Source organism: Erpetoichthys calabaricus, chromosome 5 (genome assembly GCF_900747795.2).
Source record: "Erpetoichthys calabaricus chromosome 5, fErpCal1.3, whole genome shotgun sequence".
NCBI lineage: Eukaryota > Metazoa > Chordata > Cladistia > Polypteriformes > Polypteridae > Erpetoichthys > Erpetoichthys calabaricus.
The window spans coordinates 135,449,115-135,471,888 of record NC_041398.2 but is presented as its reverse complement, the minus strand read 5'-3'; the positions used below and the strand labels follow the sequence as shown (position 1 = coordinate 135,471,888).

The following is a 22,774-nucleotide window of genomic DNA, read 5'->3' as shown; positions in this document are numbered from 1 at the left end:
GTGCATAACGGCGTGCGTAGAATTTGCACTATAACATGACGTAAGCACAAAAGCTGAAATGTGCTTACGCACAGAAAAATCCAGATGCAGGAATCTGTGCGTTCGCCAACTTCCGCGTTCTTCCGCTACATAAATCCCGCTCAGCGTGGAAATAAACGCACGTGCAAGCGCTTGCTGTCCCGCCCCAACTCCTCCCAGAATTACGCCTCTTTGAATATGCAAATCAATATAAATAGCCCTTAAGACCAGCGTTCTGTGAAAAGGCAATGACAAAAGTACAAGGAAAAATAGAAGAATTTCAGTGAATACCAAATGGAGGCAAAGAAAAACGTACTATTTGTTGGTTTAAACAGTTATATAAGCAACAAAAGGAAGTTGATCGAGTGACATAGCATGTTGGAGAAACTCGAAAGCTCAAGTTCACAAAGTCGCACAGTGCCCGAAATAAAAAAGTTGTCACATGTCAAAGTCGGCGTGAAAAGGCGACTTGTAGCCCACCATCTGAGTGTCATATGAAAGCTTATTAGGGTACAGTGATAAAAAAAGGCACACAGTGTGAAAAAAGCACGAAATGTCAACTTTAATCTCGAAGTTTCCACTTTGTCATTAAAGTAGAACATCATAAACTTCATCTTAAAATCGTTTAATTTACTAGTTTCTCAAATCCCATCGTAACTAAAGTAGCACGTTAAATGCTTTGTTTTGTATTTGATCTTATATGTGCTCTATGTGCCTGAATCACTACGTGCTCTTCCTCCGACAGGACACAGAATCCATTACATTCGTAGTATTACAGCTCTCTGAATAATGAAAATACTGAGAAGTATTCGTGATATCATTTTCATGATGATATGAGTTAAAGCATGTTATTAAACATGGGAACACGGTGGCGCAGTGATTGTTCATGTCTTACGCAAGAAGCTTGCTGTGCCATGCGTGACCTTCAATGAAATGCTTTATTACAGAAGTACTGTCTTTTTCAAACGTACTAACCCCCAATTCCTGTCCTTACTTTTCTTTCTCCAAATACCCAATCGCCACACAATCAGCTCTGTAATAGACGTTAAGCCATCTGTAAGCTTAGAACGCCGATTCTTCAAAACTTTAAAGGAACATCGACATATCTTTGTAATGTTTAATTATTCTATCCATCTATCCTTCCATTGTTGCGCCAGCCACAGCATGAAAACAGCGCGAGGCAGGAACAAACCGTGAATGAAGCTCAAGCTCGCTAGCGCTGCGGCACCGTGTAGTTAAAGTTTTATCTGTATAATATAATCAACATATTTTGCTGCATATCATCTTAAAAATGATATCGTCATCATATGTAAATACGCACTTTATAAAGTGGCTCAGGTTGTGCAATATTATAACTGTATCATAAGTACAAGTACCTCACGGTAACTTGCAAGTACAAACAGTTCTACAAGGAGCACTTGATGAACTGATTGAGTGCATGTATAGTTCTTGGGATGAAACTGTTTGTGAACTGCGAGGTCCGAACAGGAAAGGCTGTGAAGCATTGGTCGGATGAGAGCAGTTCAAATAGCAAATGGCTGAGGCAGCGAGTGCTTGATGCCTTATACCGATAATTCTCTTTCCGATCGCTGTAGATGTGTGATTCACACTCAGATATGGTGATATACAGGAAATACTCAGAGTGGTGCAGTGAGAGTAATATGGAAATAGATGATCCGCTGTGGCAATCCCTAACTGGAGCAGCTGAAAGAAGAAGAAGAAGGTGCAGTGAGAGAAACAACGCTAAAGCAGTTATGGTATTTGGAATAGTTTGGCTATTCCGTGGACCATTGTATTGTTACAGGTTAATTACAATCAGATGCGTTAAATTTATGAACGATATGCGGTTAATTTCAGTATATTTGATAAAGCCGCCATCGTGGACGTGGATCTAAGAAAGGGTAACCACACAGGAACAGTAGCACTGCTTTGACGCTGGGTGCCGCCAGTCTGCAAAACCGAGCAGAGAACTTGCGTACGACAGGGTATGAGGTACCGTGGAAAAGTGCGTGGCTTTACGCCAATTGTAGGTTTTATACATCACGATTTGAACATGGAAACGTTCTTACGCAACATTTCTGTGCGTACGCACCATTTATACATGAGACCCCTGATGATTATGATTCACATGATTCAACAGCGTGCCATCTCAAATCATATTAAGATTTAAAAAAATGTCATTGTAGAAGAGTGGGCCACAATCCCATCTGAACATTATGAGTTAATACCAAATGTCTGGTCTAAAGTCCATGTGCATAGCTGCACTGAGAATCTGTTTATAGAAAAAAAATGTTTATGTGATAAATATTTATCTCCCCACTACAAGTGATAGAGATTGTTCAATGGTCAAATTATGTCTTAAACCTATTGGATGTTCAAAAAAAGCTGTTGGATTATTGGGGGTTGTGATGAATCAGCTAAGATAGAAGCTGGACAGACTCGGAAGACCCAAAAGTGTGCCATGTGAACAACAAGATGGTGCCTTCATTTGAGATGATTTCACCTTTACCTCCTCATTCAGTTTCTACTCTTTTCTCTGGGAGGTTGGGGACATTATCAGAATCGGAATTCACTTTATTGACCAGGTACACTAATGTGTACTAGGAATTTGTCTTGCTAGTATTGGTGCAGTATACAAGGACAACACAGAATACAAAAGATAAATATATCAAGACAAAATATAAAATGATGAAATATGATTCAGCATACAACAGCAATACAAAAAGGGATAATAGGATTAAAATGTCCAGGCAGTCAAGTGTGCAGATATAGATAGATACTGAGTAGAAGCTCAGACCTGATTAGTAAGAATAACTGCACGTGGGAAACAACTGTTTAGATGATGTGTTGTTTTAGCTTTCACTACATAAAGACATTTGCTGGTGGGAAGTCTTTGGAAGAGGTGACGCCCTGGGTGAGTCGGATCAGCAATGATCTTTCTTACCCTGGACTCCTATAGGAGTCACCTATAGTCACCTCTTCCAAAAACTTCAGTGTGCAGGATGTCACAGCCTAGGATCGCTTCACAGACGTTGATGATGTGTTAAGAATGGCCTTAGTCTGAACAGAGGCAGCACCAAACCAGACAGTTACAGATGAGATCAGATTGGACTCAAGGATGGCCGTGTAGAAATCTGAATTGAAGTAGCTCTACATAGACTGTGTTAGTGACCTAAGCAACAGATGGCTGAAGGCTGCTTTTGTGGTGGAGAGACCTCTTCTTACAAAAAAACAGTATTGAGATTAGATGACAATGCAGATGACATTATTCCAAAGTAACAAACCTTGTCTTTGTCTTCAGAGCAATCCTCTCTGTGCAGTACTTACATCTTCGTTTATGTTATTTCTTGTCATCTTTACATCATCTTAACGTTATGTTTTTGCTAGGCTCCTCCTAATATGCAAACACTTGGCCACCATTATCTCATAGCCAGCATTTGACACAAACTCATTTGTTTCATTTTTTGACCTTGATGGTTATACAAGCAATTCAAAAGAATGAAAAAAGAGGCAAAGGTCTCTTGTGTGTTAGCAAGCCTAACTCCTAAACCAGGGATCTCAAACTCCAGTTCTCGTGGGCCGCAGGTTTTTATTCCAACTAGTTTCCCAATTAGAAGACAGTCCATGCTGATAATGACACTTGGTATTGAACTGTTTAGCTTGTTAATGCTTGCATTCATCCAGGAGAAATTGTAATTGCACTGTAGAGTTTCCTTCTGTGAGAAAATTGTGTTTTGTGGACCAGAATAGATTTAAACTTAATGGTCCTTCCAATTTCCCTCTCATTCATTTATAAACATTTTTTTGTCACAGATACTTCATGGTAAGCACGTGAGCTGGAGAGCTGCTGGTTTATTGGTTATCTGCATCTCATTATTAATTCATGTCTCATTAAGACAACAGGCAACAATTAAAACTTAAATGCAGCTGCTAAAATCTAAAATAGGCAATTAAGGGTTCTGAATGGTAACAAGCAAGAGAACTAAAATTAAGCCCAAAAAACGTATTGCTTTAGTAGTAAATAAAAGGGTTCTAATTAAGAAATTGGTTAAAGTGAAAACCTGCAGCCATAGCAGACCTCCAGGACTGTAATTGAGGACCTCTGATCTACAAAGTAACTAAAATTTGACTTTGATGAATGAAAGCACTAACAAGGCATAGAGTTAAACACCAACTATCATTATCAGCAAGGACTGAGTTCTAATTAGGACACTGACTGGAATGAAACCCGTAACCACTGCGGCCCTCCAGGACCGTGATTGAGGACCCCTGGTCTAACCCTTTTCTTAATTAGTGACCTGTTTTTGCAAATAATTACCTTCTTTTGAATTAATTTTAATTGACTTAATTTTAAAGACTCAGACCCAATTGGGGAATCCATTCCCGGGCTGATTCCCGGACAGTTTTCATTCCCGCATTCCCAGGAATGAAACTGCTGTAATTCCCGGGAAAACGGGAACGGCCAAGCTCACATATATAGCATGTAAAAGTGTAAAAATCGATCAAGAAATAACAGAGTTATAGTTGAAAATAATTAAGTGGCACGTTTTTTTGGCACACGGTGTAGTGTGTTGCCAATTAATTCATTCAACAACAGACAAGCAGTGAGCACAGTGGACTGGGAGGACTTCGCACTTTGCAGCTCACGAATGCTGGGACGGGGCAGAGTTCATTGATGTCTGTGCTGTTGACAGCTTTGAACAGCAACTTGAAATTACAATGCGTCAGTCTATTGCATCCGCATTATCTGTGCCAAGAAACTTGCCATCACAGAATGATGAGAAGAAACTGGATGCATCAATAAAAGCTGAAACGGCGGTGTTTCAGAGCAACGGCAAGTGCAGGCATTGTTTAGAACAAGTGTATTGGTATCTGATGACTCTGCTGTAAGTATTAATAAACTTTTCAGCATATATGAAAATCTGCCTTAAATTAGAGTCCAACCTCTGATTCATAAGGAATAACGTGGATTTGGTCCGGATAGCAAATTGATATCTGAGGAGTTCGTGGTGCCTGCCAATCCTATCAGCATGTGTTTTGTACAATAGAAGACTCCCGGCCATGTGGTTTGTAGAAGGCCACTGATGTAAAGCTTGTCATTTCATGAGGATTCCAAGACGGCACCACTATGCAGGAATTACACATCTTCATAAGACTGCATTGAAATACTTTAATTGGATTTTCACTGGGTCACCCAATTTTTATTCCATTTCTCAAAGATGTGCAGGCTATATTACTTTACAACTTTTGGCTGTTACTAATGAGAAATTGTTAACCCAGGGTCTCTGACTCTTTATGCAGCAGCTTATCCAGCTGAGCTAAAAGAAATGTCCTCCATGCAAGTGAACTAACTGTGAGGATGTAATACGCAATGGTATCTGTTCTAATCCCCATTACTCCAGTGAGTGATCTGGGATGAGAAATTACTCAGGGACCCCTCTTATCTGTTTTATGTGCTCACATGGACACCTTGGCCACACACCCTGAGCATTTGAGTCAGAAAGTAGCAGTTTACCCAGGTGAGTTATAGGAAAGCCACTCTGCTCAGCTGAGTAAGCAGACATCTGACTTCCAAACTGTAACTGTCAGGGTGGCGTATCACACGGTATGTTTTTTGGCTCTTTCAAACTTCCCTGCCCCTCTTTACAGGGCTGATGAGCGTGAAAGTGGATGGGGAGTGTGTCCTGTGATAGACCGATGCCCCAGATGCTGCAGAGATACACTGTGGTCCCCACGACACTGAACTAATATAAGATAGTTAGAAGATGGATGGATTTAATAACTTCCAGAACAAATTAAGTTTTATTTTGCTTTGCAAGAAATGTTCCATTCTTCTACCACACATCATCAGAAGCACTTAACATCTGTTCAGTAAAAAAAAAGGATTTTTTGGGAATGTTTTGGAGACATATTAACTAATTAACAGAAAGCTTACTTAAGATATAACGTGATTTTATTGGAAGTATACAACTTTTGTCTACATAAAAGTGTAACATCTCAAATTGAAAAAGCAAAAGAAAGTAACTGAATTAATGTGTTGACTCATAAAAAACCTCACATTGGTTCCAGTCCATCTAAACTAGTGTGGTGCTGAGGTGTCACCCATTGCATGCCTGCACTCAAGTCCTAATCTGGCATCCTGAGTTGCTTTGTCATGTGGTGGGTGTGGCAATGTGCTGTATCAGCGCGTGCTCTGGACCACCTCCTCCTTCTCCTCCTCTCATACCCCAGGCAGAACATTCCTTTTTTTACTAGTTTGCCTTGTACAGCTTTGATCAGGTACCTGCTCAGGCAGCCCTGGACGTGAGTGAAGAACCAGTCACAGAGAAGGAGACAGTAGCAGAGATAAAGGTGATGAAGAAGCAGCAGGACTGGGTGAAATCACGACAGAGAGGCCTAAATATGGAAGAAACCATTTAGTAACCAGGCTGATTAACCGTTGTTGGAAAGAACAAGAGGTGCCACAGAACTAGCAGGATGGAGCAATAGTGAAGTTACCGGACAAAGGATACTTACTTGTCCAACTGTAACAACTGGAGAGGCATCATGCTGCTGTCCATTCCTGGCAAGGCGTTCTGCACCGTACTTCTGAAGAGACTGCGTGCAGCTACAGGAAGGACATTCCATAATAATCACATCTTCATTCAAAATTTGAAAACCTTTCTGAAAACGTGTTTTCACTTTGTCATTAGGGGGTTATTAAGGGTACTTTGGTGGTCAAAAATGCAAATGTATCCATTTATAATTAAATCTAAAACCCAATAAAGTGTGCAGAAAGTGAATGGCTCTGAATACTTTCTGAATCTGCTATATTTAGTAAGTTAGGGTAACTGGTGATGCTAACTTGGCCCCAGTGAGTGAGTGAGTGAGCCCTGTTAATGGACAGGTTTCCGTGTCCAGGCCTGTTTCTTGTACGCCAGGTTCAGTTCTGACCCCTGGCACTCCTCTTAAGCTGTAGGATTGATATTGTTAGGTTTGTCTGATATGGCATACAAACATCTAATACCAGTGATTTATATTATAATAATGCATATAGAAATAGACAAACTGATCTGCCTTAAAGAAATCACAAATTTAACAAAGTTTAGTCAACAACTTAAATTAACACTCCAAATAGAGATGGCTACAGTTTTCTCTTTTGTCGCTAGATGTCGCTAAACACTTAAAAAGTAAATGTTAACAACAGCCAATCAACCGCACGTGACGAGTTCCTGTTTACATTTTCATTTTTAGCAGGGAACCAACTTTACACTGACACTTGATTACCAAAAACACTGGTTCTGGTTTGCGATCCAATTCGAGTCTGTCTCGTTTCTTCGTGGAGACATAGATGTTTTACTTCATAAAAAATATCTCATAATTTAACAGTCTCCGAGTAAGTAATTCACACGAACCTGTTATCTGCTTATTTTATGTGGATTAAAATAAGTCAGGAGCGATTAAATGACAATGGTACAGAGGCTAGCGCCGCTATCTCACGTCTCGCAGGCTCTCCCCGTATATACGCAAGTCTTCTTCAGAGTAAACTCCCTTTCAAACTCCAAAGAAGGGAACATTAAGATGATCGTTTATAAATTGTACAGATAAAAATACCTACGGGTGTATGCTTTAGTGTCCCTTGCTATACATGTATAGTTATTACCGTGCATCCGACACAACCGAAACCTCGCTCTTTGTAAACCTTTCTCGGAAAAATAGGTGACTGATGAAACTGAACTTATACGAACCACTAGAATAAGTGTGTCCGATAATGCATGTGTATTCGCAATCAACAGAATTGCAACGCCCATCCTTTGTCAATCACAATTACACTGCCCCAAAATTAATTCACTTCCCCTTTGTAAAAATACGAGTGTTACTCTTGGCAATCAGAACACGGTCACTGCCGCTTCCCTGAATGGTACGCACTTAAACTTGAGCTTAATCAACAAACGGTTAAATCAGAAACCGAATTCGGTTTCCCCGGTAACAAGAAGGGGCGGTTAGCGCTCTAGGATCACAAGACTAATATGTTGGCTGCTATTGGTGCATTCGGAAGCCTTCCGCATCAGGCACGCCGATAAACTCTTCCGTGTCACGTGCTTTACTAATCAGTAGCAAAGGAATTGAAAATGTCACGTATGAGTAGCTTGTTCTCCTTGGTTTTGTTTGTATTTTCAGAATCATTTGCCCAGTATGTGCCTCCAGTAAGTAAGCTTTGTTTCTGTTTTTAATGTCTGTTTCATTTGTGATAAATGAAATGGTTATTGTTTGCTACTTTGATACCTTCCTGGTTTCAATTTGATGATAAATTCCATCCTATTTTTTCCAGTATACGGAAGAATGCAGGACCAACATGTACCCACCGGCAGGACCAACGTAAGTATCAGTTTGTCTTTTGTTGAATATGAGTGTAATATTGGTTTGCTGGTAGAAACTTCTCCGAAGTCCTAGTGGTGGGCGTTAAGACACTCCCCGCTTCAAAATGATTAATACAGCTTTATGTCTTGTAAGTTGAAGCCATGTCCAAACATAAACGGCATTTGTTATAATGTTTAGTACGCTAGGTATGTTATATGTTTATAGCACCAGGTTTTGCATTTAATAATCTGTGCTTTGTATTTGCTGTCTCGACTATGAATGTGTGTTCTGTGTTGCTGCTGGGGCGAGTGGATTTCCCTTTGGGGATCTGTATGTCATTTAAAAGAGAAAAGGTGATACTGACAGTGCCCATGATGTGCCAGACAAATGGTGTACCGAGTTAAGTAGCTGCCTCATTCCTCATCTACTGTTGCTGTACAAACTCTTTAACCACAGTAGCTCGTAAATGTCAATTATATTCATTCATCATCATTATTATTGCTTATGGTAAAACTGATGATGTGCAACGAATATTACAGCGATGGGCATATTATCATCAGAGTCACTTGCTCGGGTTGTTTTTGCTCAAATAACTTTTCTATGCGCCATTTTTAAACGTTAGAGGGTTTCTTTCCGGAGATGCTTCAACTGGAGTCTAACTTCCTCGGTTCTATTGACAGTTTTCCTTACTTTGCCATTCAGAACTTCATCCAGTATTATTAGATTTTTAAATAGTTTATTCTACTGATTGAGGCATAATTGTAAAAAGTAAAAAAAAAAAAAAAAGTGTAACCAGGCTCAGTATTTGAACCCAGTTTCCTAGAACTGTGAAGCAGCAAATATAACCAATCTGCCACCCAGCTTCACATAAGCAGTTGTAGTTTTTCGGCATTATTAAGGTGTTCTTCACTAAACAAATTAAAGTTTAAATGAATTCTTTTTTTTTTTTTCTGCTAAAACAACTAACTATATTGAATCTTCTTTTTTTTTTTTTAAAGATACAAGTCTACTGTTGCATGGTATACAATCGACCTTGATACACCTCCGTATAAACGATGGAATCAGCTGCTAAGTGACAAAAAAGCAGAGGTAAAAATCAATTCTCAAGTTTTTGCTTATTAGTAATAATTTGTAAAAACAGGGGTGTTTACTAAAGGTTTCAGGGGGAAACTTCTGGAGCTTCAAATTCAGATGGTTGAAACCATGCATTTGGTCATACCTTATCAATGCATCAGACGACAAATGAAATTTAATGCATGTTCTCTACGCAGGCCAGAATTTTACTTAGTTATGTGCACATTCTTTTATTTTTTTTTATTAAAGATATGTTTTTTTTTATTATTGTAGCTAGCAATGCTGAACCAAGTGATAAAAGATTTGGCAAATGCATTTGTTCCTAGTGGGAAGCTTGTGGATCTTGTTGATAAAAAATTGGTGAGTATGATGTTATAGTTGTAATGTTGACTGATATACAGCATGCAAAATGTTGTCACATAAGATGATCAAGGTTAGAAGCATGCTGCTGCACCCACGACATGACGAACTACCCAGATTGGGAACTCGGCACCACACTGGAACAGTGTGAGGATTTTTTACAGTACTGGAGTGCCAGTCCCCCACATTCTCAATCCCCCCCCCCCCCGCAACTCCCCCAACACTTGCAGGCCTGCATCATTAACGCCATACTCGGGACGAAGTAATTGCAGGTTTAAGGGCCCAACGGAGTAGTAATTTCTGGCTATATATTAAAATATTGACCTTCATGGTATTGTCATACATGATGTACTCCTTATTTATGTTTTGTCTATAAAATATTTAATACTGCTATCTTTTTATGGACACCTCTGTTAACCCTGCTAAAAGTAAATGATCACCTTTGTGTGTAAACATACTTTCTTGTAAAAGTTGCTTAAATGTGCTAAAACACTCCAAGTTATTAGGAGGTTTACAGTGTTATCGTTATGTTTTACATTTTTAACGACTGAGCAAATCTTTTAGCTATCTAGTATGTAACCACTCTCTAGTGTGTTCCAGGCTGCTGTCATTTTATCTTTTCAGTAGACTTGTAAATAGACATTTGACGGGGGTGAGGGGTAATCATGAAAATCAGTCAAATGACTTGATTCATCATGTACTTGTATCACATGTCCTGCACTGTTTTTGAAACCATGTTTCACATCCCCTTTAGTGCTCTGTATGTTCTTATTATTATGTTAACTTGTAGTACTCCACGTGATGTAATACGGTTGCATTATGTCAACTAAGCTTAAATAAATTTGTGCCATCTAGAGTCAACCTTTGCCATGGCTATTCTGCCACCAGTACTAATTCATGTAAACCACATTCACAGTATATCTATCTCTTTTTATACTTTAAGGCCACAGGTGAAAACTGTGGCAAAAGATATAGGGAAGTGAAAGCATTTCTATTGTTGAAGGTGATATGTTAAAGTTTTTATAGTCCCTTTTATACAGTCCTTGGGGACCTAGAGCCTTTTCCAGCAGTATCGGGTGCGAAGCAGGAACTGTCTCCGGTGAGGAGTGTCTCGTTCATAGTCTTGCACAAGCCAATGTCCACACTGCAACAGTTCCAATTTAGAGTTGCCAAATAATCTAACTTGGATATGGTAGGAAAATGCATAAAATCTTCCCACGAACAACCAGATGTGGAATGTGAAGCCCCGATGCTGGATCCGTGACATCAACAGTGCTGACTTTGCAGTGTCTATTAAAGTAGAATATGTTTAAATTGTCATTTTTAAATATTGTAATTTAGACATAATTTAGTGTTGAACTTGCCACATAATTCATGTTACAGTGTGAAGCTTTTGATGGTTTTTATACGCATATTCCTTTCGTAATGAATTTTGGTCCTTTTCAGCCTTCTCTGATTGAAACATTTCCATCACCATTCCATGATGAGCTAAAGGGAATTGCAGACGTTTCTGGGGTTCCATTAGGTAACCTTAATTATTTTTTTGCCTTGAGCTGAAGCTCATAAAATCTGCAGTGTTTTTTTTTTTTTTTTTTGTATAATGTATTTTTTATTTACAGGTGAAGTCCTGCTGTTTAATATTTTCTATGAAGTTTTTACAGTTTGTACATCAGTTGTTGCTGAAGATTCTGCAGGTAGGTGTTTTCCCCTTCTGCTTAAATATAAACTTCTAAAAGCAAATTTCAGATGCGGTGATCAGGCATTCGTGAAACCAATGTATAGACAAGGAATGTAAGATGCTTTTCTAAGAAAGAAAAAACACATTTGTCAATGATAAGGCTGCACATGGGGGACATGCCTTTCTATTCAGAATTGATTTGATTTGCAATACACACTGCAATGTATTTTAAAATCTCATTTCTTTTAAAATCTATTGATGATTGTGGTAGGTGCACTGTAGCCTGCCTTACTCTGCAATGCATTTAGAGCTTATCAAAATGTATTACTTGCAGTACCTGTCACTGATGGAGTTTGGCATCTGAAGAGTTTCATTTCTAATGGTGCATTTACAGTAGCTTGGAGAACACAAATATTGAAGCATTGAAAGTATATTAGTTAGGCTGAAGAATCCTGGTTTCCTCCTATTTTGTGCTGATAGGAGGAGTTAAATTTGCTAAACCTTAATCCCACATATGGTGTCTTGTGTGTCAGAGCAAGGTAGTGGTATATTAGAATGTGGTTAGTTTTGACACACAGGACATCCCTTGATACAAGTAGAGGTTGCACAGGTAGTCCAATTTCTCCAGGATGGTACATCAATACTTGCCATTGCCAAAAGGTTTGCTGTGTCTTCCAGCACAGTCTCAAGGGCATGGAGGAGATTCCAGGAGACAAGCAATTACTCTAGGAGAGCTGGACAGGGCCGTAGAAGGTCCTTAAGCCATCACCAGGACCGGCATCTTCTCCTTTGGGCAAGGAGGAACAGGATGAGCACTGCCAGAGTCCCACAAAATGACCACCAGCAGGCCACTGGTGTGAATGTCTCTGACCAAACAATCAGAAACCGACTTCACAAGGGTGGCCTGAGGGCCCAACATCCTCTAGTGGGCCTTGTGCTCACTGCCCGGCACTGTGGAGCTCGATTGATTACTATGGGACACATTTGTTTTCAGTATCCTATGGTGTGCACTTAAGGTCTAGTTCAGTCTAGACTCCTAAGAGTTTGGGATGTTTTGAAGAGAACTTGGGGATCATCTTATTTTTAACAGTAGAATCCTTGAAGCTCACGATTCCCCTAAAAGCCACAAGTAAGATCCCACCCACTGTCCCTGACCTCCTTAATTAAGCGTAACTAATCGGGTGATCTCGCGCATTGCATAATGCTTCTGATTTATATACAGTACACATTTTTTGAGGGTTAAATTTGGCTGTTTTTGTAGATGTGGTTGGGTGTTTTTTTTTTTTTTATACAAAATGTAGCTGCATTGCTTTTAAATAATGAGTGTGGTCTGTATAGTATTCCTATCAATATAATTGCCTTATATCCAGCATTCACATATAGAATGTTAAAATGTAATTAAATTTGTGTGAATAACACCCTCAGTGCTGATTTTTGAAAATGCTGGCTTGTGTTTGTGTCATTGAGTAAATGATTCTTTGGATATTTCGAATAAATGCTCGTTGTTGCTGTTTTCTTTTTTTTCCCTATTGCTGGTGCACTACTTTTCTGAATTTTAAGGAAATATCTCGTTTCAGTAGATAATTTTAACTTTTTCTTTTTCCTCACCAAAACAGGCAAGTTATTTCATGCAAGGAATATGGATTTTGGACTGTTTTTGGGGCAAGTACTTTCCAGTTTTTTGTCTAAATAACAGGAAATAAGGCATTTCATGGATTAAGGCTTTGGAAAGTGGTTCTTTGTAGTTGCAACACTGGAAACCTCTGAAATCCCTGAACACTGAAGAATAATAGACCCAAGTTTAAATTATCACTTTTTCACTGTGCTTTTTGTTTGGGTAGTTAAATTAGTAAATTTATCATTATGCACAAGCATTATGTTACACAGACTTGAAGCAGTTGTTTTCACATAGATCGAATAAAATCTAAGGTTTTTTAAAAATCTGATGCATGTTTATGGAAACTTTACAGTATATATATATATATATATAATCCCCCTATTAAAATAAGCATTTAAATCTATTCGGTAGTGTTGATGTGCCCGCCCCCAACTCTTTATAATACTGTATTCATGAACTTTATACACAAACTGCTATATTTTTTTTAGGTGGGATGTTAAGAATCATACCTGGGTTGTAACAGAATATCTGAGACCCTTGGTAGTCAATTTAGACTTCCAGAAGGGCAATAAAACTGTCTTCAAATCAACAAGTTTTGCAGGATATGTGGGCATGTTAACTGGTGTTAAACCTGTGAGTATACTGTGCACTGTGTTTATTATTTCTCATTTTATTTAAATACCTTATTTACAGTAAATCTTAAGTCTGACAAACAGTGGAAAAAGAATGTTGCTGCTTTTAAAGTAAATGCTTATTGCAGAGGGGTTTTAGAAGTCATAGCGAGTCAGTGAGTGAGTGTTCACAGCTGTGTGTGTAAAGTAGTAAAGTACTTGGGTGTACAAAAAAAATTTTTTTTTTTTAAATTGTATTTTTCTCTGAACATTTTCAAAATGTAATCGCCCTCAAAATACTTCCCCTGAGACACCATACACTTGTCCCACCATTTTTTCCATTGTTCAAAACTGTTCTGAAACTCTTGCAAAGTGATAGCCTTCATTGCCTCTGTTGTTTGCTTCTTGACCTTCTTTACATCCTGAAAATGCTTTCCTTTAAGGCCCCTCTTCATTCTTGGAAATAAGAACAAAGTCATATGGTGCTAGGCCCATAGATTTTTTGGGAGAAACTGTTGTCATCCCATTTTTCGTGAGAAACTGCCATACACTCGATGCTGTGTGGGCAGGAGCGTAATCGTGATGTAGAAGCCACTCAACCCGAACTGCAGCAATCGGGTGTTTTCTCCACACTGCATTGCATCATGCCATCGCTTGAGCACTTTTTAAGGTAAAAAATCCTTGTCTGGCTCAAAGCTTCTTCTTTTAAAGCCTTTCGAAGCATTGTGACAGCATCTGCTGCTGTTTTTTCCCCAAAAGGAGATTGAACTTGATGCAAACGTGTTACTCTTTCAAGTCTGCCGTCACAGACTGACCTTTCCCCGAAGATGCCGCTTGGCCAAATAATGCAGAGGGCAGCCTAGTACACACACCTAGCCGGCAAATGTCGGAACTAACGCCCCTCCAGAAAATTCTTATTTTTGGGTCCCCCCTTGTATACACATAGATGCATTTGTTTTTCACCCAGCATTAGTTCTTTTCTCGTATGAATGTTGCTGAAACAGTTACTTAAGACAAAATAAGCGGGTTCAGGAAAATCGATGGATGTTACTGTAGCTAATCCAAAGTTTAGTTTTCAAGGTCAATGTTGGATTTAGCTTTTTTTTTTTTATTTTTTTTTTTTTAATGAAGCATTTTTAATATGCTTTGAAAAGTTTTTAATTAATAGTTTAACATCCACACAGCACCAACAAGACTGTTTTTTATAGATATATACTGTATAATATGAAAATATAAATATAGTACATGTGTTGAACATGATGACAAACAGGTTGAGACATTACTGTAAATCATCTTGCACATATGAAGCATGTTTTGTGAATAAATTGTTTCTGCCATTCAAATGTTAACATAATTTTGACTCACCCTATACAGTATATGTTGTATGTTTTAAATGTGGTGTTTTTGACCTGCATTTAGGGAGTATTTTCTGTCACAATGAATGAACGTTTCAGCCTGGATGGTGGATACATTGGTAAGTTAATCATGCAAGTTTATGCGGCATAAAAGTGTGAACTTATAGCATAAACACCTTTTGTGCTGTTCTTGACCTGAATTTTACTGCTTGTGTACATCACTATGTGCAATTACTAATAATTCACTTGTTACCAGTCACCAATGTACTATAAGCAGCAACTTTCACATTGAATTTTTTTTAGTCACTACTAAGGGCAATGCAGAGGTTATTAAATATTTTATAGTTAAAATGGATGGGGATCTTTTTACCTGAAGAGGGATAGTCTATATCCAAATAAGTTGGGGCAGTATTCTGCTGCCATTTAGTGGATGGAATAACATGCTGCGCAAAAAAAAAAAAAGTTTAAGCTTTCTGAAACTTTTTAAGGTAACTCCTCAATATTCATTAGTGGGTCATAGAATCTAACAAAAGCCCAAATGGCAGTCAAAGCTGTAAAGGCAGTTTTAGAGTAAACTGAACCAGTGCTCGGATCAAGAGATGACAGCATGAAGTGGCCATCAAACATTGACAAAGGAAGTGAAACCGATGCATGATAGATATGACACTGTAAGGTTAAATCTCCGTGATAGCCCAGAGAATTTGGTTCTGTGACAAAAAGGCAAAATAATTGCGATAAAGTGCCAGGACAGGCAAGATGTTCGCTCCCCAAGCGCTGGTCACAATGCAGCAACTGTTTGTTTGTGTCAGGGGTAATGTGGAAGTCGCTCAGCCTTGTGCTGTGATAACCTACAATAACACAATGGATGCATCGTTCAGGTCAAGCACTAATATTCTCCCATGTGCAAGCAACAGAATAAAATAACAAAAATGCACAAAGAAACCTGCTTCTACTGTCCCAGTTACAAAATTGTGTTGTGCATTGGTGACTGACAGTACAATAGTGGACACTAGTCATACCTTTTCTACTATATTAGATATAGATATTTACATGTGTTTTTTTTTTTTTCTTTTTGAAAAAAATTCAGTTTTGGCTCATTTTTCCTGGCAAACATGATGTTAAGGAGGTTCATAAATGCACATAATGAGCTGTGCTTGAGCAACAAGTACACACTATGTCAAGTTCAGTGCAACAAAAAATTATTTGCCCCCTACCTGATTTGTAAGTTTTGGCGTGTTGTGCTAAACCTTGCATATTTTAACCTTCTAACCGAGTCACGTTTTCAGCACACTATCTTCATTATACCTGTATTTGGAGTTTACACCTTTGTATTGAATTAAGATATCCTGAAATAAATTTAATTCTTTCATACTCTACAGGTATTATTGAGTGGATTATAGGAAGAAGGGATGGCATGTGGATGAGCTTTCTTATGAGATCTGTCCTTGAAAATGCAACCAGGTAATTCAGATAAAAATATATTTATTGTCAGTACCAAGTTATTTTATTAGGTTTTTCAATTCTTAATACCTGTTTTAAGAGTGTGACTTTTATAGCCTGCAGGATTTGTTTAAAATTTAATACCAAAACCCTAAAATTATTCTTATGATTTTATTGACTCAAAATATGCTATTCTTATTCATTTAATTTTGTTTAGTTGGAATTCATGTGATAATGTTTTACCTTTTTTATATACCAATTAGCTGTAGTAATATGTTCTATGTTGTATTGTCAGAGTGAAATACAGATCTAAATCTATAAGTATCAGACACACAAAAAGTTCCTTTTAGATATTACTAAACAATAAGCCCATTGGTGGTATAGTTGTGCAGCATCTCATCTGCTTACCTGCATTGCACCTTCTTTCTAATTCTCTTTAACTTGCTACACTCCCAGCCTACAACTGCAGATTTATATATTCCCTTGAGGTTAGCCATTTTATATCCCACCTTTCATTGTGTTAAAGGATAAAGACTGGCCATATACAGTGCTGAGACGTTGGAGGACAATATTCATTTGTAGCATCAAGTTTCCTTGTTCACCAGGTACTCTGTAGAGCAGCTGGGCTGCTTTCATTTGCCAACTAATACATTTAATGATTTTCCTTGCAGGCATTCCCAGTTGCCAGTTATTGGCTTATAGAAACTTGTTTTTCCTAAGTTACCCTCAAAACCATCTTCTGCCACTTGACCACATCCTAATGAACAGAAATGACTTGCCCAGAATTCTTATATATATATAATATATAAATATAACTGGGCCTTATCTAAGCTTCTCTCATGCTGTTGGTTATTTGCTCTGTCCTTTTAGACTAATCTCTTTTAATTTGTGTGCTTTTTCAGTATTGTTCAGATATGTAGATATGCAAAATGTTCTTCATTTAACAGTTACTTTATGTATATTTTTATGCAGCTATGATGATGCCAAGAACCAGCTAGCTACAACCAAATTATTGGCTCCAGCCTATTTCATACTGGGAGGCAACAAATCCGGCCAGGGTTGTGTAATCACACGTTCAAGAACAACTAGTCTAGATATTTGGGAGTAAGTAGTGTTGTTGTTGTAGTGTGGTGGTGTTTTTTATTTATTTATTATTAAATACAAACACCTTGATTTGTCTTTTATTCCATTAATATGCTGACCCATACTTGTAGCACAAGTTGTTGGTGTGTGTGTGTGTGTCCCAACATAGGGTAATTGATCTGTAAATTGCAGTTTTCTTTAAAATGACTGACTGAGATGCATCTTCATCTCCCCCAAAGTCTCACAATGAATAAAAGCTTTAAATCTTACTTTGTATGCCCACATTGATGCAGGTTATTTCATGCTGTGTTAATTTGTGTTGAATCACGATAAATAAAGAAATCGGCCAACACATCAGATCTGTCTGATAGCAGAGTAAATTCGTTATTTTTTTGTTAGACCAATATGATGAGACGTTACCCATGCATTAAAGAGAGATGCATAATATTCTTGACCCTTTTTTGGGGGGTGGAAGAGGCAAGTGTTACAGGAAAAGCAAGTAAATGTGCTAGGTCTCGCATCACAGTGACCTGTTTTTATCATTGTATCGACAGATAGATAGATACTTTATTAATCCCAAGGGGAAATTCACATACTCCAGCAGCAGCATACTGATAAAAAACAATATTAAATTAAAGAGTCATAAAAATGCAGGTAAAACAGACAATAAATTTGTATAATGTTAACGTTTACCACCCGGGTGGAATTGAAGAGTCGCATAGTGTGGAGGAGGAACGTTCTCCTCAGTCTGTCAGTGGAGCAAGACAGTGACAGCAGTCTGTCGCTGAAGCTGCTCCTCTGTCTGGAGATGAGTGTTTAGTGAATGCAGTGGATTCTCCATGATTGACTGTGAATAAAACATAGAAAATACCAAAGATGAGAATTTTACAGTACTGTATGTATGAAACTTGCACTTCAACATGAATCTACAAATCTAGTTAGATTTGTAATTGACAGTATTGTCAGTCATTCTGAGTGCTTTAAATCTACATGCATCTTCTTACAGGGTGTACATATATATATAATATAATATGACAGCTAGGAATATAGCGCAAGATGTTTAAACGGGACATAACTGCAAGGTGGAACTGCACATTCTATGTTTTGCGAAGTTTGATGGAACAGAGTCATGAAGCAGATGTATATATGCCAATGAGTCTTGGAAAGTAGCGGGCACTTGCAGAAAGTATATTGCTTGCATTTTTGAACTGCTGAGGTAATACATGTGGCATTGCCTCTGCATTTTGAAACGATTCTTTCATGTGTGAGCCATAAAGCATCTGTTAAGCACATTTAGTAGCCTTGAATAAGCAATTCAGTTATGTATAGTGTTTATTTTGTACTGCACTGCATCATTCAACAAGTCAATATAAAGGGCCATTTTTGACTTGGTTGCAAAACATTTTATGTTTCAAATGTTAAATGCAGCTAGGTCATACAGGAAAAAGTGGCCATGGCAGGAATGTGTTGAAAATAGTGCCACAAACTGCAACAGAATTAAGTATGGTACAGGGATGCACAGAAATCTGATATTTTTAAGATGCCAGGCTACACAATTTCAACCAGTGTTGTCTTACTTTCACTGTAAATTTAAAAAATGTTCCTCCGTAGTGATTAAAAAAAAAAAAAAAAGTATTTTTGTAATTGTAAAATTTAAAATATTCTACCTTTCATGTACTCCACTGTTGTAAAGAAATTATTTGAATATGACCTTTCTGTTCATCAATGTGACTTTAACGATTTTGTACAATGTTTCTGAATTTAGTGCAAGAATGTCTATGGATGTACTGTTAATTTGTGTGTGTGTTTACCATTCACTATAAATTCTAGACTTGATTGCATTAAAATCCCTGAGAGCAGATGTTTTTGAGATGCTGGAACCATCACATCTGGCAGCGACAATCATACCAGCATCAAAGTCTCTCTTAAAGTGCACTGATGATGTCTATAGGGAGTTAGCATAACATCCCTTTATTGTGTGGGGTTTTTTTTTTGTCCCCCCTCCTTGTGGCAGTCATGTTCCCTTCCTCATCTAAAAGACATTGGTATTAGTTTTAATTTATGACTCTAAATTGACCCATTGTATGGGGGGGGTGTGTGGGCTCTGAAATCAACTAGTTACCTGGCAAGCACAGAGTCTCAGCTTGTGTCTGTTGTTGCCAAGAAGACTGACTGACTGTCTAACAGCCTCCCTCATACAAAAAATTCTGTAGGGAGCTGCTGCTGTCAATGACTAGCATGTTGGTGGGAGTAAGACATGGTTAGATCTGCTTGTTTGTATTGCAGGCTTATGTTTGCAGGCATTCAAACACGGCAAATCCAGTTGTTGTGTCACCAAATCCAATATGCCAATTGAAGTTTTAGTTCCAATGTTCCTTTGGTTAACTCAACAGCATTCTAGTATCAGAATGTACTAACATTCTAATGAATGAATCAGAGTCTTCATTTCTGGCCCCGAGTTAAGTTACATCAGTCTTGATTAATGTTCAGTAGGCCCCTTAAGGCAGTAACATGGACACATTCAGTCAGTATTTCAATGACTTGATAAGTGCTTGCTTTTTTACCATTACTCATTCACACATTTCCTGTCTCCCTCCTGCCTTTTACACTTTCTAAATATTTTAATTCCAGATTTGAAATGTCTTGCAGTGCAATATGTGTTTTTTTCCAAATGTAAGGCACCTTTTAAAAAGTATGCAAAACAGTATGAAAACCTCATAAAAGTGTCTGTAATATGCAAAGTTAATTTTCAAAAAAAGGGGAAAATTCTAAAATTCAGGTTGTAAAATTTGATACATACTTGTACAAACTCCATACTAGACCTTGTAATATTGTGAATGGAGTCTTAAGGTAGTTCTAGGTGCAGCCATTTCTTACATTTAAGCTGAAGACATTTTCCACACTAGAGAAGTGAAAGAGGGAAGACAAGTTTTCAGCTGAGTGAGAATGTTTGCAGCCTGTCAAATTATCAATCACAGGCTAACTTATAGCCAAATTTTAAAAACATTTAACAATTTCAGGTTATTGAAGACAAGGCTGTATAATTGTCTTTGTAAAAGGAGTTCTTTTCACTTGTCCATGTGATCATTTAATATTTGGTATAAACTCTTACTATGATAACTTTTCTGAATTAATATACTGTTCTAAATTGATTTCCAAGAATTGATGCAAAACAGAGTCAGTGGTATGTACTGGAGACTAATTATGATCGTTGGAAGGATCCATTTTTCCTTGATGACCGTAGGACTCCTGCAATGAAATGTTTGAATCAGACTACACAAGCGGTAAGTATGAAAACTTGTTTCAAATGTGTATTAAACTGACACATTGCCAGCTTTATTCACACAGAAGTGCACTTGACTAGAGTGTCAGTTGCTTGATCTCCTATTAAGCTTCTTCCTCATATTCACTGATGTGTATTTCCCATTTAGATAAAGCAGATAAAATATCTTGTTCAACAGATTTGTATTAATTTATTTCAAACAGTATACCTGATGTCTGTTAGAATAAAAATAATGCAGTCACTGTACATCTTCAAACACTGGAGATTTATTAGATTTCTAGCAATTAAAGTAGCTTGTCATTAAGTGTGTGCTTCACAGATTTTTTTTTTTTTTTTTTCAAACAAAACTGCAAATTAAGCTGGCATACAGCATAAACCAAAGTTTGTTATGGTGACCTATTTCCTGTTGACAACATTTTAATACTTTGTAATGACCGTTATACATCTGTAGAGTAAATGAAAGGTTGCAGGAGTTTGCTGATTCAAGGTAAATATTTTGAGGAGCATTTTGTTTTTTGTTCAGTCTGAGGAAGGAATTGAAGAATTCTTCCCTTGGTGCTGCTGGTGTTGAATACTAAAGTAAAAATAAGTATCCGGGGATGGCAATGAATACTCAAAACTATATATTTTTTTTTTTTCTTTGGCTAGAAAATATCCCTAGAGAAAATTTATGATGTCCTTTCAACAAAGCCAGTTCTTAATAAGGTAAAGTGTGGAGAGTATGCTTTAAGTATAATTTATGAAATTTTTATCAGATTATTAGTATTTTTAATTTGTTTTCCTTCTAGTTAACAGTTTACACAACACTGATGGAAGCCAGTGAAGGAAAACTGGAATCCTATATTCGTGATTGTCCAAATCCTTGCATGCCTTGGTGAAGGCTGTGGAGAGAGGAAATCCTATTGAAAGACTGAGACGAAATTGTGCTCTATTTAGTAAATGACTCGTATGTGGCTGTAATGACAAATATTTCACTGATTACATTTAAAGCCAAAAGAAACTGATGAGATACAAAGGTGTGACTTACTGAAAATGGACTGCATTTAACTTATATACTTAAATTATATTTTGCTTAAGCTCTAATGTTAATGTAATCATGCCTTGCTTGGCACAGAATTTTAAAATGGTGACTTTGAAATGAATTGCCCATCATGAATTTTACAATACAAACCAGAGAGATCTTGTGCAAAAATGTATTACAAAGTTGTCCGGCTAAGATGCATGGACAGCTATTAAAAAAAATAAATAAAATCTAATGTTTCTGTGAGTAAATCATTGTTTTCTGCCTGTCTTTTTTTCCCCTCCTCTTGCTGAAGTTGAGTAATCATAAGTTGTAGAAACTGCTGATGGCTGTCAGTGTAAGGGGACAAAGTAACTTTCAGTGGTTTATGGCAGTCTTTTACTACTGACCGTGTTAATGTTAACTGTTTACTCTGCATGCATGACCTGTATGGAAGGCTGGTAAGGAGGTATTTATTGCCAAAAAAAAAGTACAGTATGCTGCCAGTGTTTTTTGAATATATGGTTGGCTTTCTGTTGTGGATATTTTTTTTTCTTAACAATGCAAAATGAGGTATGTGATGTAAACCAAATGCATCATGTTGCCTTTCTCAATTACTAAACAATATTTGCTGTTCTGCTTTAAAGGTGTTTTATAGCAATAAGATGAGAGCCATGGTAAAAATAGTGTATTTGTATTTTTGCTTTCCAAAAACTCGAATATGTTAAATACTTCATTTGTATGGAACCAGTAATGGAAAGATACAATCAAGTGAATGAACATCGATATCAAACAGATTTTGATGTACAGTAGACCCCCGCGAAGTCACAGTTCAGGGTTCGTGGCCTCCGGTTCTAAGGAAAAATCCGCAAATGACTAATAATTTGTTAGCGGAAACTGCAAATCTCCTCTGC

General features: G+C 37.6%; 1 protein-coding gene across 1 annotated transcript; it reads left to right on the top strand.

Moving 5' to 3' along the window:
- Window positions 1-7,946: 7,946 nt before the first annotated feature.
- Window positions 7,947-22,111, top strand: asah1b (N-acylsphingosine amidohydrolase (acid ceramidase) 1b). The gene is made up of 14 exons (XM_028802085.2): window positions 7,947-8,204; window positions 8,330-8,376; window positions 9,357-9,447; window positions 9,706-9,792; window positions 11,239-11,317; window positions 11,412-11,486; window positions 13,087-13,132; window positions 13,577-13,721; window positions 15,119-15,173; window positions 16,434-16,515; window positions 17,467-17,598; window positions 20,738-20,861; window positions 21,509-21,565; window positions 21,649-22,111. Exons 1-14 carry the CDS (start codon window positions 8,130-8,132, stop codon window positions 21,736-21,738), a joined length of 1,185 nt encoding a protein of 394 aa, XP_028657918.1. The 5' UTR covers window positions 7,947-8,129; the 3' UTR covers window positions 21,739-22,111.
- Window positions 22,112-22,774: the final 663 nt, after the last annotated feature.

Excerpts from the sequence above, each read along its gene's own strand:
- asah1b (XM_028802085.2), top strand. The coding sequence starts at position 8,130 with ATGTCACGTATGAGTAGCTTGTTCTCCTTGGTTTTGTTTGTATTTTCA. Across the intron at positions 8,205-8,329 it reads TTGCCCAGTATGTGCCTCCA|TATACGGAAGAATGCAGGAC; the intron begins GTAAGTAAGCTT and ends TATTTTTTCCAG. Across the intron at positions 17,599-20,737 it reads ACTAGTCTAGATATTTGGGA|AATTGATGCAAAACAGAGTC; the intron begins GTAAGTAGTGTT and ends TTGATTTCCAAG.